Source organism: Delphinapterus leucas, chromosome 18, assembly GCF_059928025.1.
Source record: "Delphinapterus leucas isolate spDelLeu-1000000601 "Yukka" chromosome 18, BTC_Dleu_Yukka2, whole genome shotgun sequence".
Classification (NCBI taxonomy): domain Eukaryota; kingdom Metazoa; phylum Chordata; class Mammalia; order Artiodactyla; family Monodontidae; genus Delphinapterus; species Delphinapterus leucas.
Window position 1 is genome coordinate 56,550,142 of NC_143146.1, and position 12,932 is coordinate 56,563,073.

General features: G+C 35.0%; 1 protein-coding gene across 1 annotated transcript; it reads left to right on the forward strand.

Moving 5' to 3' along the window:
* Positions 1-27: 27 nt before the first annotated feature.
* On the forward strand, positions 28-11,823 carry LACC1 (laccase domain multifunctional purine nucleosidase 1). The gene is given in 7 exon segments (XM_022574892.2): positions 28-1,601; positions 2,220-2,398; positions 3,513-3,678; positions 6,491-6,716; positions 7,869-8,016; positions 8,018-8,029; positions 9,041-11,823. Coding segments are annotated over 7 exon segments (1,305 nt in total). The 5' UTR covers positions 28-1,051; the 3' UTR covers positions 9,065-11,823.
* The last annotated feature ends 1,109 nt before the right edge of the window (positions 11,824-12,932 follow it).

The window sequence follows — 12,932 nt, forward strand, 5'->3', positions numbered from 1 at the left end:
AGGGGCTGGGGGGAGAAGATCTGTGCGCGGGGAGTGAAGAGGAGAGCAGGTGGGACGCACACCTGATCCAAATTGCCGTTGCTTATGAGATAATTGCCATACCTGAGTCCTGCGTGAATCCTGGAGTCTGCTTTTATCTCCTTAAAAACGCATTTTAAAAAAATGAAGTATAGTTGATTTACAATATTAGTTTCAGGTGTACAACATAGTGAGTCAATATTTTTATAGATTTTATGCCATTTAAAGTTATTATCAAATATTGGCTATATTCTCTGTGCTGTACAATATATCCTTGTAGCTTATTTATTTTATACATAGTAGTTTGTACCTCTTAATCTCCGACCCCTATCTTGCCCCTCCCTCCTTCCCTCTCCCCGCTGGTAACCACTAGTTTGTCCTCTGTATCTGTGAGTCTGCTTCTGAAAAACAACAATAACAAAATGCAATTTTTCTGAAGGAAAAAAAAAGCAATTAAGAATTAAAAAAATTTTAATTTTTAGGTGCAGCTCCTTTTAACCTATTGAACTCGAGACCCAGGTATTTCATATGAAGGGATGTAAATTAGCAAACCAGTGATATCCGGATTAATGATATATCAATAAGTTGACACCCTGTAATTAAAATACAGGACTTTGTCTAAGTCAACAAGTAATTCCCTGCTTAAAATTTGCTACCTGCACCATCGTAAAGCAATTATACTCCAATAAAGATATTTTTAAAAAATTGCTACCTGAAAACAAAACAAAACAAAAACTGTTGTTCTGCTGGAAAGATGTAAAGTACTTTCACAAAATGAATTAAGAGATGGCTTTGCTTTTCATTGTCCTGGTTCTGACAAATAGTGCACTAGCTTTTCTGGGAGGAGTCTAGATTCACTATTTTGGTTACATTTTTAAGTCAATGCAATTCTTTTTACCCATCCACAAGTTTCTGTTGTAACTATAAGGAGATTGATATAACTTTGTATTCTTACTTAGGCTAATTTTTCTTTACAGGTGATTTTGGGGGGGCACAAAAACCTTCTTTGAAGAACTTTGTACAGTGTTGAAGGATGGCAGAAGCAGTGTTGATAGATCTCTTTGGTTTGAAATTAAACTCTCAGAAAAACTGTCATCAGACATTACTAATGACATTGAATGCTGTCCGAAACCACCATGGTGCCAAGGCCAAGTTCCTTTGCATAATGTGTTGCAGTGACATCAGCTGTGACCATGATAATTGTGAATTAGAAACAAGCAATGGATTATCTGCTTTCCTGAGAGAATTTGAGACTGTTAGCAATCCCAGCATGGCTGCCTCATTGTATACCATTAAACAAAAAATTGATGAAAAAAATTTGAGCAGCATTAAGGTGATTGTGCCTGTGCACCGGAAGACATTAATGAAGGCTTTTATTGGTCAACTCTTCACTGATGTTTACAATTTTGAGTTTGAAGATTTACAGATGACTTTGAGGGGAGGTCTTTTGAAACAGCCTACTGAAATAAACATAATCACAGCTCAAGAACTAGAGGCAATCCAGAATGAAATAGAAACATATTTGAGAAGTTTGCCAACACTGAAAGGAGAATTAACCATTATCACATCTCCTTTGATCCCAGGTACGTTAAACACTATCTGTTGATTTTACTGGATGTGAAAAACCAGTCTTTCTTTACAGGTTGTTCACCTCTTTTTGCTTCTTTCTTTTGTAGACTGTTGTGAATTTATGTGTTCATTAGCATCAGTTACAACATGGGAGTGTCATGCATTGCCTTGTAGTGTCAGGGGTGTCAAGGGATAGCCACCCTAAGTAAATAATTTCTCTTTATGCAAATTCAGCTTTAAGACAAATCCCCCAGCCTTCCTTTTAAATGAGATTTATGACCGTAAGCATTTCCTACTCAGAAATTCTGAAACCTTAACTCATTGGTGCTTTCACAGAAGAATGAAGTTTACTGTGAGCTATATGCTATTGGGATAACAAAGACAAATGGGACAAAAGATACCCTTTGAAGAGCAATAATCCCACAGAAAAGGTAAAACAAACTCAAAGCATTATAAGAAGAATAGGTGGAGAATAAGAATAGGTGGAGGTATAAAGAGCTGTAGAAATTAGAAGGCAGATAAACTAATGCAGGATGAGGTGATTAGGGAAAGTCTTAATGAGAGACTGGGTTTGTAATGCTTATAGTCTTTTGTGTGTCATGTTTTTAATCTTCACTGTTTATCTTCAACAGATATTTTCATACATGGATTTACTACAAGAACAGGTGGGATATCTTACATACCAACTCTTAGCTCATTCAATCTCTTCAGTAGTTCCAAACGGAGAGATCCCAAGGCTGTTGTTCAAGAAAATCTGCGTAGGCTGGGGAATGCAGCAGGATTTAACGTGAAGAAATTTTACCGAATAAAGGTACAATTTTGTTTCCTATTTTGGAAGATGTAAAGTATATTCTTATTTATTTATTTATTGCTGTGTTGGGTCTTCGTTGCTGCACGCGGGCTTTCTCTAGTTGCGACGAGCAAGGGCTACTCTTCCTTGCGGTGCGTGGGCTTCTCATTGTGGTGGCTTCTCTTGTTGTGGAGCACAGGCTGTAGGCGTGCAGGCTTCTATAGTTGTGGTGCGCAGGCTCAGTAGTTGTGGCTTGCAGGCTCTAGAACGCAGGCTCAGTAGTTGTGGCGCATGGGCTTAGTTGCTCCGTGGCGTGTGGGATCTTCCCGGACCAGGGATCGAACCCGTGTCTTCTGCATTGGCAAGTGGATTCCTAACCGCGGCGCCACCGGGGAAGTCCCTAAAGTATATTCTTGACTCTGCTAATGACTACGTGGACTTTAAATAAGTTATTTAACTTTTGCATCTAGTGTTTTATCTAAGATTTAGGATAATGTTTGTGATTATTTTTCTTAGAGCTGTATACCATAACCTAAAGATCAATTCTATGACGATGTATATATATATTTCATCTGGAGCTCCTCACATCTAAAAGTACAGTGAATTCTCAGAGTATAGTACCACTGCCCTTTTTGATTTAGAAGGAAGGTTCCTGCTTGGTGGGAGAGAAAAGCCATTATTAATCAACACTAGGAGGAACTCGGGTACAACTGATGAGATAATTGTTTCTTACAGAATTCTAGCGTTACTTGACTCCAGGAAAAGTAAAAATATCATTGATTTGGAAATTTAATTTCTTTCAGTAAATTAGTACTTTGTGGAAAGTACTGCAATTAGAGATTTACCCATCTCTAGTGGGAGGTATTCATGATGGATGGACTATTTTGAATTTTTTAAAATGTTTGTTAAATGTAAAAGTCTGCTTTCCTTTGAGGAAAATATGCAGAGATTATCATATCATAAAGTTAAATAAGTAAGTTTGTTATTTTATCATATATGGACCTGATATATTTAATGAATGCTTGTAACCTTAAACTGGTTATATAATTTTGTACAAGATGCATACTTTAAGAAAAGCTTATGGTATGAGAAACTCTATCTTCAAAACATTTTTTTCTCACATCTTTGGTATTAGACTGATCATGCCAATGATGTCTGGATTATGGGAAGGAAGGAGCCTGAATCTTACGATGGAATCACCACAAATCAAAGAGGAGTCACAATAGCGGCTCTTGGTGCTGACTGTATACCGATAGTTTTTGCCGATCCTGTCAGAAAAGCATGTGGGGTTGCTCACTCTGGTAAGTGTACTTAATTAAACATCTAGGATTTTACCAATTTTTTTGGTACAGGAAAAGTTATAATTTCTTTCTGATGGATATTACAAATAGTTAATTACTACCCATGGTGATAAGTGTAAACATAGGGAAGAGCTAGCAGACTCTTAGGACAGGAGCAGATAAAAGGAGTCCCTAAGTCAAATTATATGAATCAGAGTATAATTCCCAAAGAAAGCAGTACTTAGGCTGATTTCTGGGAGATTTATAGGATTTGGTTAGCTGCCAGTGTTTCTCAGCAGGGGTGCTATTAATATTTGGGGCAAGATAGTCTTACACTAACTGCAGACCAAGTTTACTTGGCTTTTTGAAATTCTTCATGCCAGTAGCACTCAGAGTTGTAAGAACCAAAAAAAAAAAAAAAAAGCCTCCATGCTTTTCAGAACACTCCCAGGGAGTTGTACTGCCTCTAGTTCAGAACCCTTGAAGTCCAGGTAATAGAGAATAGGAAGTTGAGACATGTTGGGTCACAGAAGGTGTTTATGAAAATGCAGCAGCATGTGTAAAGGTGTGGAGGTAAGAAAAAGCAAGATATGTTTGGAAAACCGCATTTAGTTTAATATGCTGTAGTCTAGTGGCTTTAACTATTCTCTAAAGATAAGAACAAAGAATTTTTAGGTTCTGTGTTGTGTTAATGGAATTTTGTTTTCTGGTGATTTTTTTAAAAAATACTGTTTAGACTATCCAGTGGTTATGAGTCTATGTAAAATGAAGAATGATCTTTTAGATTTTCTTCTGCTTGTAAATCAACGATTACTTTGCATTTTAGACTATAGATAAATAAGAAAGTGGTGCATTTTTCTTTTGATCTAGCTAAAGTAATGAATGACTAGAAGTCAGTGACATTGTCAAAAGTTACTTAAAATTTGAGTTTTAGTTCCTGGATATAAAACGGGAATATTATTTGCTACTTCCTGGGTTTTGAAACATTAAATTCAAAAATATCAAAGATAAAAGAAACAGTCTTGAAAAGGAACAAAGTTAGATGTCTCACACATCTCGATTTCAAAACTTGTTATAAAGCTACAGTAATCAAAACAGTATGTATGGTGCTAGTATAAAGACAGACGTATAGAGCAATGGAATAGAATAGACATCCCAGAAATAAACCCTTGTATATATGGTCAAATGATTTTTCACAAGGTACCTAGACTATACAATGGGGAAAGGACAGTTTCTTTAACAAATGGTACTGGGAAAACTGGATAGTCATATGCAAAAAAATAATGTTAGACCCTTATCTTATGTCATATATAAAAATTAACTCAAAATGGATCAAAGATCTAAATGTAAGAGCTAAAACTCTAAAACTCATAGAAGAAAGTGTAATCGTAAATCCTTGTGATCTTGGATTAAGCAATGGTTTCTTAGATATGATGCCAAAAGCACAAGCAACAGAAGTAAAAATAGATAAATTGGATTTTGTCAAAACTTCTGTGCATCAAAGGACACAGTAAAACAAAGTGAAAAGTCAACCCAACCGATTGAGAGTAAATATTTGCAATTCATATATCTACTAAGGAGTTAATATTCAGAATATATAAAGAACACCTACAGTTCAACAACAACAACAAAAACCAACTTGATTGAAAAATGGGTAAAGGACTCCAATAGAACATTGAAAAATGGGTAAAGGACTTCAATAGAACATTCTCCAAAGATGATATGCAAATGTCCAACAAGCATGTGAAAAGATGCCCAACATCACTAATAATTTGGGAAAAGCAAATCAAAACCACAGGATATCACCTCACACCCATTAGGATGGATAATATTATAAAAAAAAAGTGTTGGTGAAGAGAAATGGAAACCATAATGCACTATTGGTGGGAGTATAAAATGGTGCAGCTCCTATAGAAAACAGTATTATGGTTCCTCAAAAATTTGTAAATAGAATTATCATATTACCCAGCAATTCCACTTCTGAATATATATCCAAAAGAATTGAAAGCAGGATGTTGGCAGGATATTTGCACACCCATCCTCATAGCAGAATTATTCACAATAGCTAAGAGGTGAAAGTAACCCAAGTGTCTATCCACGATTGAATGGATAAGCAAAATTCATACAATGGAATATTATCCAGCCTTAAAAAGGAAGGAAATCCTGACCCATGCTACAACATTGAATGAATCTTGAGGATATTATGCTAAGTGAAATAAGCCAGTCACAAAAAGACAAATACTATATGATTCCACTTATAGGAGGTACCTAGCGTAGTCAAATTCATAGGAACAGAAAGAAGACGGGTGGTTGCCAGAGACTGGGGAAGGTGGAAAGGCCAAGTTCTTGTTTAATGGGCATAGAGTTTTAGTTTGCAAAATGAGAAAGTTCTGGAGATTGGTTGCACAACAATGTGAATAGACTTAACGTTACTGAAGAGTACACTTGTAAACAGTTAAAATGGTAAATTTTATGTTATGTGTTTTTTCCCACGATTTTTAAAAGTGTGCATAAAAAGTGAAGGAGAGAAGACTAAGAAGATATAATTCCAGTGGAAACTGAAAGTATAGAACATTTTAAAAAGGAAGTGGAAGGGACCTCCCATTAAATGTCTCTTCTGTGTCAGGTGCTTTGTATAATATACCTCATTTAAAACCCAGTATTTTAATTAATTAGTTGATTATTTGGCTTAATTAATTTTGTGATTCATTTACTATTTCTGGACTTCGAAAATACATAAACTGACTCTGTTCATTTTTAACTTAGATATAAATTATGATGAAATTTTCTTATGTTTTAACTTTGCTTATCTCTTTTTCTTCTTATTTACTAGGTTGGAGAGGTACTTTATTAGGTGTTGCTATGGCTACAGTGAATGCTATGATAGCAGAATACGGCTGTAGTTTGGAAGACATTATTGTTGTACTGGGGCCTTCAGTAGGACCTTGCTGTTTTACTCTTCCAAGGGAATCAGCAAAGGCATTTCATAATCTTGATCCCGGATGTGTACGGCTCTTTGGCTCACCAAATCCCTATGTTGACATCCGTAAAGCCACGAGGTATGCTTGATTTCAGTCCAGAACTGCAAGTTTGATGATTGCTTATTGCTTCTAAAATGAAGATAATTTTAGAAAACAATTAGTAACTCCAAGAAAAATTCAGGTGGCAGGTATTTAAGTAGCTGACATATACACTTACACAAAAACAATTTTAAATATGAAATCTTTTCTCATTTAAATTTGAATAACAGCAGTCTTTTGATCTGGTATCTCTTATTGATTTAAAAGTGAAGGAAGAAACAGCTGGCATTTAATTTTAAGAGATCTACTTAAACTTCATATAGAAAAGTTGGCACTTTTTATAGAAAAGAATGGCACTTCACAGACATTCCTCAGCTAAATTCTCCTAAATATAATAAACTATCAGGAGACTGATATTTTAAAATTATTCTTATTCTCTAATTAACTGGAGGAATATATTTTTCAGCAAAAATACTAGATAATATAAACACATAGATACTTTCAAGTTTTTTATGGTCCCTTGCATTTTTGAATTTATGAAATTTTGCTATTAATAGATAATAAAAATTATTTGTCATTTCTACAAAGGAAAATTGATGTCTGATTTGAATCGTGTTTCTTTTCCAGTCAGCAAAACCTTACCCAGATTCTGCCTCATTTAGTACATAAGTAGAAAGGATTGAAATTGATTCTTAAATGTGACCTGTGAAATAAGTGTCACTAATTTATAGTCATATTTCATACCATGAAGTGTTTAAGGAGAAGCAAGTTTTCTGTGAAAAATCTGGTTAATAGAAGGAAAGGAGGCGGGAGAGCCAGATGACTACAAAGCACGCTCTGTCTGAATCAATTGAATCTTGTCTTCAAGATTCTTCTTAAATTAGTACTTGATTTTGCTTATAAAAGTTTCTTCTTAAATAATTACTTGATTTTGCTTATAGAATCCTATACCCAGATCATGTCTGCAGGACAATATGGAGGTTATACAGTTCACATATGAACTTAGATGATTAATGGTGGTGAAATCTACCATTTCCTGACTTGTCCTTGTTCTGTAACTGAATAACAATTTGCATTGTTCCAAGCAGATCTTTCCCAGAATTCTTTTACACCAATATCCATACTTTTTCCATATTGCTTTGGCTGTTGGTAAAGTAAACTTTCTGTCTTTTGAAAAATCTTTATCCTAAGGATTCTTCTAGAACAGGGAGGAATTCTACCACAGAATATTCAGGACCAGAACCAAGATCTCAACCTCTGTACCTCCTGTCATCCTGACAAGTTTTTCTCCCATGTCCGAGATGGCCTTAACTTTGGTACACAGATTGGCTTCATATCAATTAGAGAATGAGGTATAGTAGCTTCTCTCTCCCTGCTCCCTCTCCCTTCTCCTCCCTCTTTCCACCTTTCCCTCCCCTCATTTTAAAAAATAATTAATTATATTTAACTTTACTTATTTATTCCTATAGGAAGAATTAATTCTCTACTTTTTAGTGAAGCAATAGTAGTAGAACAGTTAATTTTCTGTGACATACTCTAATATAAAGAGCAGCTACTTCTTTTCCTAGTTAATGAAGAATATATTATAAGTATATATAAAAGTATAAAAATAAAATAATTTTTTCATTAAAAAATCATGTTATGTATGCCATTTAACTCTCCTATGTACTTGACATCTGTATATTTTCTTTTTTTTGACATCTGTATATTTTCTATCATAACATCTTTATATCTTTCTTTTTTAAATTCTTTTAATTTTTGAGAAGAAATCTTTACATAAAAATTCGAAATTCTATAATGATAATACATACACAGACCAGCCTGGTTTTACAACCAAATTTCCAGCTGATTATCTATAGTAGGAGTTGGTCAGTTTTCTTTAAAGGGCTAGATAGTACATATTTTAGGCTTTGTGCAACATGTAGTCTCTGCTCAGCTATTCAACTCTGCTTTTGTAGAGCAAAAGCAGACAGGAGCAGGAATGAATGAGTATGTCCAGCTTCAGTAAAACTTTATTTACAAGATAAAGATTTGGTCCACAGGGTATAGTTTGCTGACACTTGAGCTACAATCATAGAGCAAGATTTAGCGTAATTTCATTAAATTAGTATTTCTTAGAGATGGATTTTTTTTTTTAGTTATACAAAAAATATTTTGTGACAGTGATTTGGCACTGACCCTTTAGCATATACCTGATTTTCTTTAAGGTTACTTTTAATTGAATTAATACTGTTTTTAGGCTTTACAATGTCTTTAACTCTTTAATATACAAAAGGCTTTGATAGATTTAGTGATTCTTACATTGATATTTTAATAGCACTACTAATGGCCTCCTCATATTTGATTTCTATGTATTTTTACAGATACTTGACTGGATTTTTGCATAACTATTTCCTGCTTCCTTCCAAACCAACTGTAAGAGAGAAATTTAGCTGTTTGATATACTTAAAACCAAAAGGATTATAATGAATAATTCATCTTTCAGATATATTTTCATTATTATCCAAAGCCACATGATTTCATTGATTCTAACAATAACTGACACAAAATTAATATGACGTATTGGGTTGGCCAAAAGATTTGCTCAGTTAATGAATACGTTGTTCAATAATGTTCTTGGTGAAAATGAAAAATGTGTCTTTTATTTTTACTTAAACCCAAATGAACTTTTTGGCCAACCCAATAGTTTATATGTTACACAGATAAGGATTATTCTTAAAGTTTGTACTCTGTATTTGTTATGTAAATCAGGAGTAGATCTATTCAGTTTAGTATTTATTGGGTAGCCTCTATTTGTCAAGTGTTGTGTGAATCATAGGTGAAATCAAGATGAGTAATACTTTTTCCCTTTGAGTCTAATGCAGTGGAAGAGATAAACACTTCTAACATTTTAATTTTAATAGCCAAAGAGTACAGGAGAAGGGAGGATTAATTCTATGTGAAAGGCAGACTAGAGAAGGTATTACAGAGAAAATGACTTACCACATGCACCCGAAAGATGATGTATAGGCTTTTGACAAATAAAGAACAACCATAACAGGTAGAGGGAATACCATAAACTAGGGCATGAAGCTGTACGTGTATAACATGTTCTGCAAAGAGAAAGGTGTGGGCAGGAGTTACTGGAAAAACAGGTTAGAAACAGATTAGTTCAGGTTTTGAATGCTGTGTCAGAGAGTTTGGAGTTTATTTTCCAGGCAAAGAGTAGGCATAGAAAGTAGGAGAGTGTTTTTATGTCCTTGGCATTATATTTAACAGGATGGATTTAACTTGTGAGAGACTAAAGCAGAGAGATTAGTTAAGAGGCAGTCACGATACTTTTAAAAAGAAATAATGAAACCTGAATGCAGTGGAAATTAAAACAGAGGCAAGAGTAGATGAATTAGCGAGACATTTCAGAGATGGAATCTGCAGATCCTGTTCCTAGATCATGGAGGTAAGAGATGAGGAAGAGTGGAGAAGTCCCTGATGCCTCCACAGTCTCTGCTTGGCTGACTACCTAGAGTGGCAGCAAAGATGGGGAGGAGGTTTGGGGCAAGGGAGAGGGATAATGAGATTGACACACAGACTGAAGTACATCCAGATGGAAATTATGTGGTCAACAATTAGAAACAGAGACCAGGAACCTGGGAGGGAGTTGCGAAAAAGACAGCAATTTGGGAGTTGGCTATGCAGAGGCAATGCCCGAGTCTGCTGGAATAGGCTGGATCATCTCCATAGAAACAGAGCGAGAAGAAGGGAGGTCCAAGGATGAAACGTCATGCAACACTTGCATTTGGAGAGCCAGAAGCTGAACCAGTCAAAAAGATTGATCCTAGAAGAAAAAAATGTATAGTTATTTTGGAGAAAGAAGCCAGCATAGATAAGAGAGGAAAAGAAATCTTCAGGGAGTTCCCTGGTGGCCTAGTGGTTAGGATTTGGTGCTTTCACTATGGAAGCCCAGATTTGATCCCTGGTCAGCATCCTGCATGCCGTTCAGCGTGGCCAAAATACAAAAATAAATAAGTAAGTAAGTTAAAAAAAAAAAAAAGAAATCTTCAGAGAGAAAATGAGAAGAAACCAATGGATTAACCATGTTGAAGCTGTTCTATAGGTCATGGTGGAGGAGTCAGATTTCAGTTCCTTGAGGACGAGGATGCACCAGTGTCAACCCTTCTTCGCAAGTATTTATTGGAGAAAATAAAGCACCGAGGGCTGTATTTTGAAGCATGGTGTGTGTGTGTGTGTGTGTGTGTGTGTGTGTGTGTGTGTGTGTGTGTGTGTGTGTGTATTGGGGAGGGGGGATGAGTAGTCGTGAGTGTATTTGTAGGCTGAAGAGAGGAGTTAGGCTGTTTTCACTTGGGAAAAATGGTATGTATGGTACATACTTTTTTAATGTGAATTGTCACATTGTACCTTAAAAAGATTTCTTATTTCATACATGTATTTCTTACCTGAATATGCAGAAAATTACATTTGTTTGGTACTTATAAAGGACTTTCAAGTCCATTACCTCATTTTACCTTTACAGGTACCCTGAAGTACATGTCAGGTGCTATTCCTTTTATTCAGATGAGAAAACTGAGCCTCGTTCAGGTAGAGGCTAAAATCACATAATTTGTGATAAAGTAAGATTTGAACCCACATCTTGTGACTCCAAATATCATTTCAGATTTTACAGTTAATCAGAGCTATCTAAATTAAATTTTTGCAACTTTTTGTTAATATTCATCCACTCAGTCAAAATTTTGTTGAGCTGCTAGGGTAGGTTAAAAATTATAGTATGGCCCTCAAGATATTTAATATCCAGTGAAAGTGACATTCAATAAAGCAACAATTTTAATACTGTGATATGTGTTGTAAGGTTGTTTAATTCTTTTATGTAACTCATAGCTCAGTGTGAAATTTATATATAATACCTCATTTCTTCCAATTTAGGGAAGGCATTAAATACAAATCATAGGACAAACTCATGCAATCAAACTCATGTAAAATACTCTTGTTTCATGATAACAATAAGATTAAGAAATAATTCCATTGAGAAAGATGGATAATTTTCCAGTTCTTCACTGTATATTATTTTGTTGAATGCAGAGTATTAGGCAGCCATGTTTTACTTTATGTATCAAAATACTCCAAAACCAAATAAAAATTATGTTTGATTATCTATGATTTTTCATTATCTGTGTCAAAGCATAGAATGAAAAGTTGTCTCCTTGCTGTTTTACTGAGTGAAAAGTATTGATTCAGTAACTCAAAAACAGAATGTTGGTTGTTAAGTAGTCATATCTTATTGCCTCTACGAGATCTCTCATTTTTAAGCATTTGTATATAGGTTTCTGGGACTTTCAGGGTGTGACTACAATGATGACTTTTAATAAGTTTTGTTCTGTTGTCAATCTAAGCACTACTACTAACTGCACATAGAAAATATAAGTTGTCGTTTTAGTAAGACGATAAATTAAGTTTGTAAATCAGAGTTCATGACATGATTTTTTAGAGGTGCTAATTAGCGAACTAAAATTTATCTAACTGTAATTTTAAATTCTGAAGAGTAGCATAGTGATTAAATATGCTCTACTCCATTGCTTTATAAAGCAAAGGAAAAAATGGTCTTTCCACTAGGAGGTAGTATTTCTACAAGTAGCTCTGCTCTGTTTCTTGGCATAAAGTTGAACCAATCTTAATCTCTGTATTTATTTGTACAAAACACATATATAGCTCTTACTTTAGATGCAACTTATTGTAGTTCAAGTAGGTAAAAACATTTAGGAATCCTCACCTACCTGGGTCTCACTTCTACAGAATCTCCAGTAACTGCTCTTCTGTAAATAGATTGGGGGGTGGGAGGGATTCAAAGAAGCTTATTCTGTGTCACGTGACAAAAACATAAATGATACCCATGGATTCAGAAGCTGGAAATAAGAGGACAGTGACATATGAACTCATTTTATATCTCAAAGTAGGATTTGATATTTGTTTTCACTCAGTTGTCCTAAAGTTGTACTTCCGATGTATCCATCCTTTTATGTGAACTCTTAGAGAGTGCCACCAATCTTAGACATGGATCTGTGTGTGTGTGCTAAATGGTAAACAAGACATATGTGCCATGTATGGTGCATAGCCTCTTTGCCCCAGCTAATGTAAAGTCACACAAAATACATTGGATGCAGTGGAACCATAGATTTCCCTCTATAAAAATTTTGTAAATCGGGCAGTAAAGAATAGAAGCATGGTCCTTATGCTCACTGTATGTGTTTATGGGAGCTCTGGTCT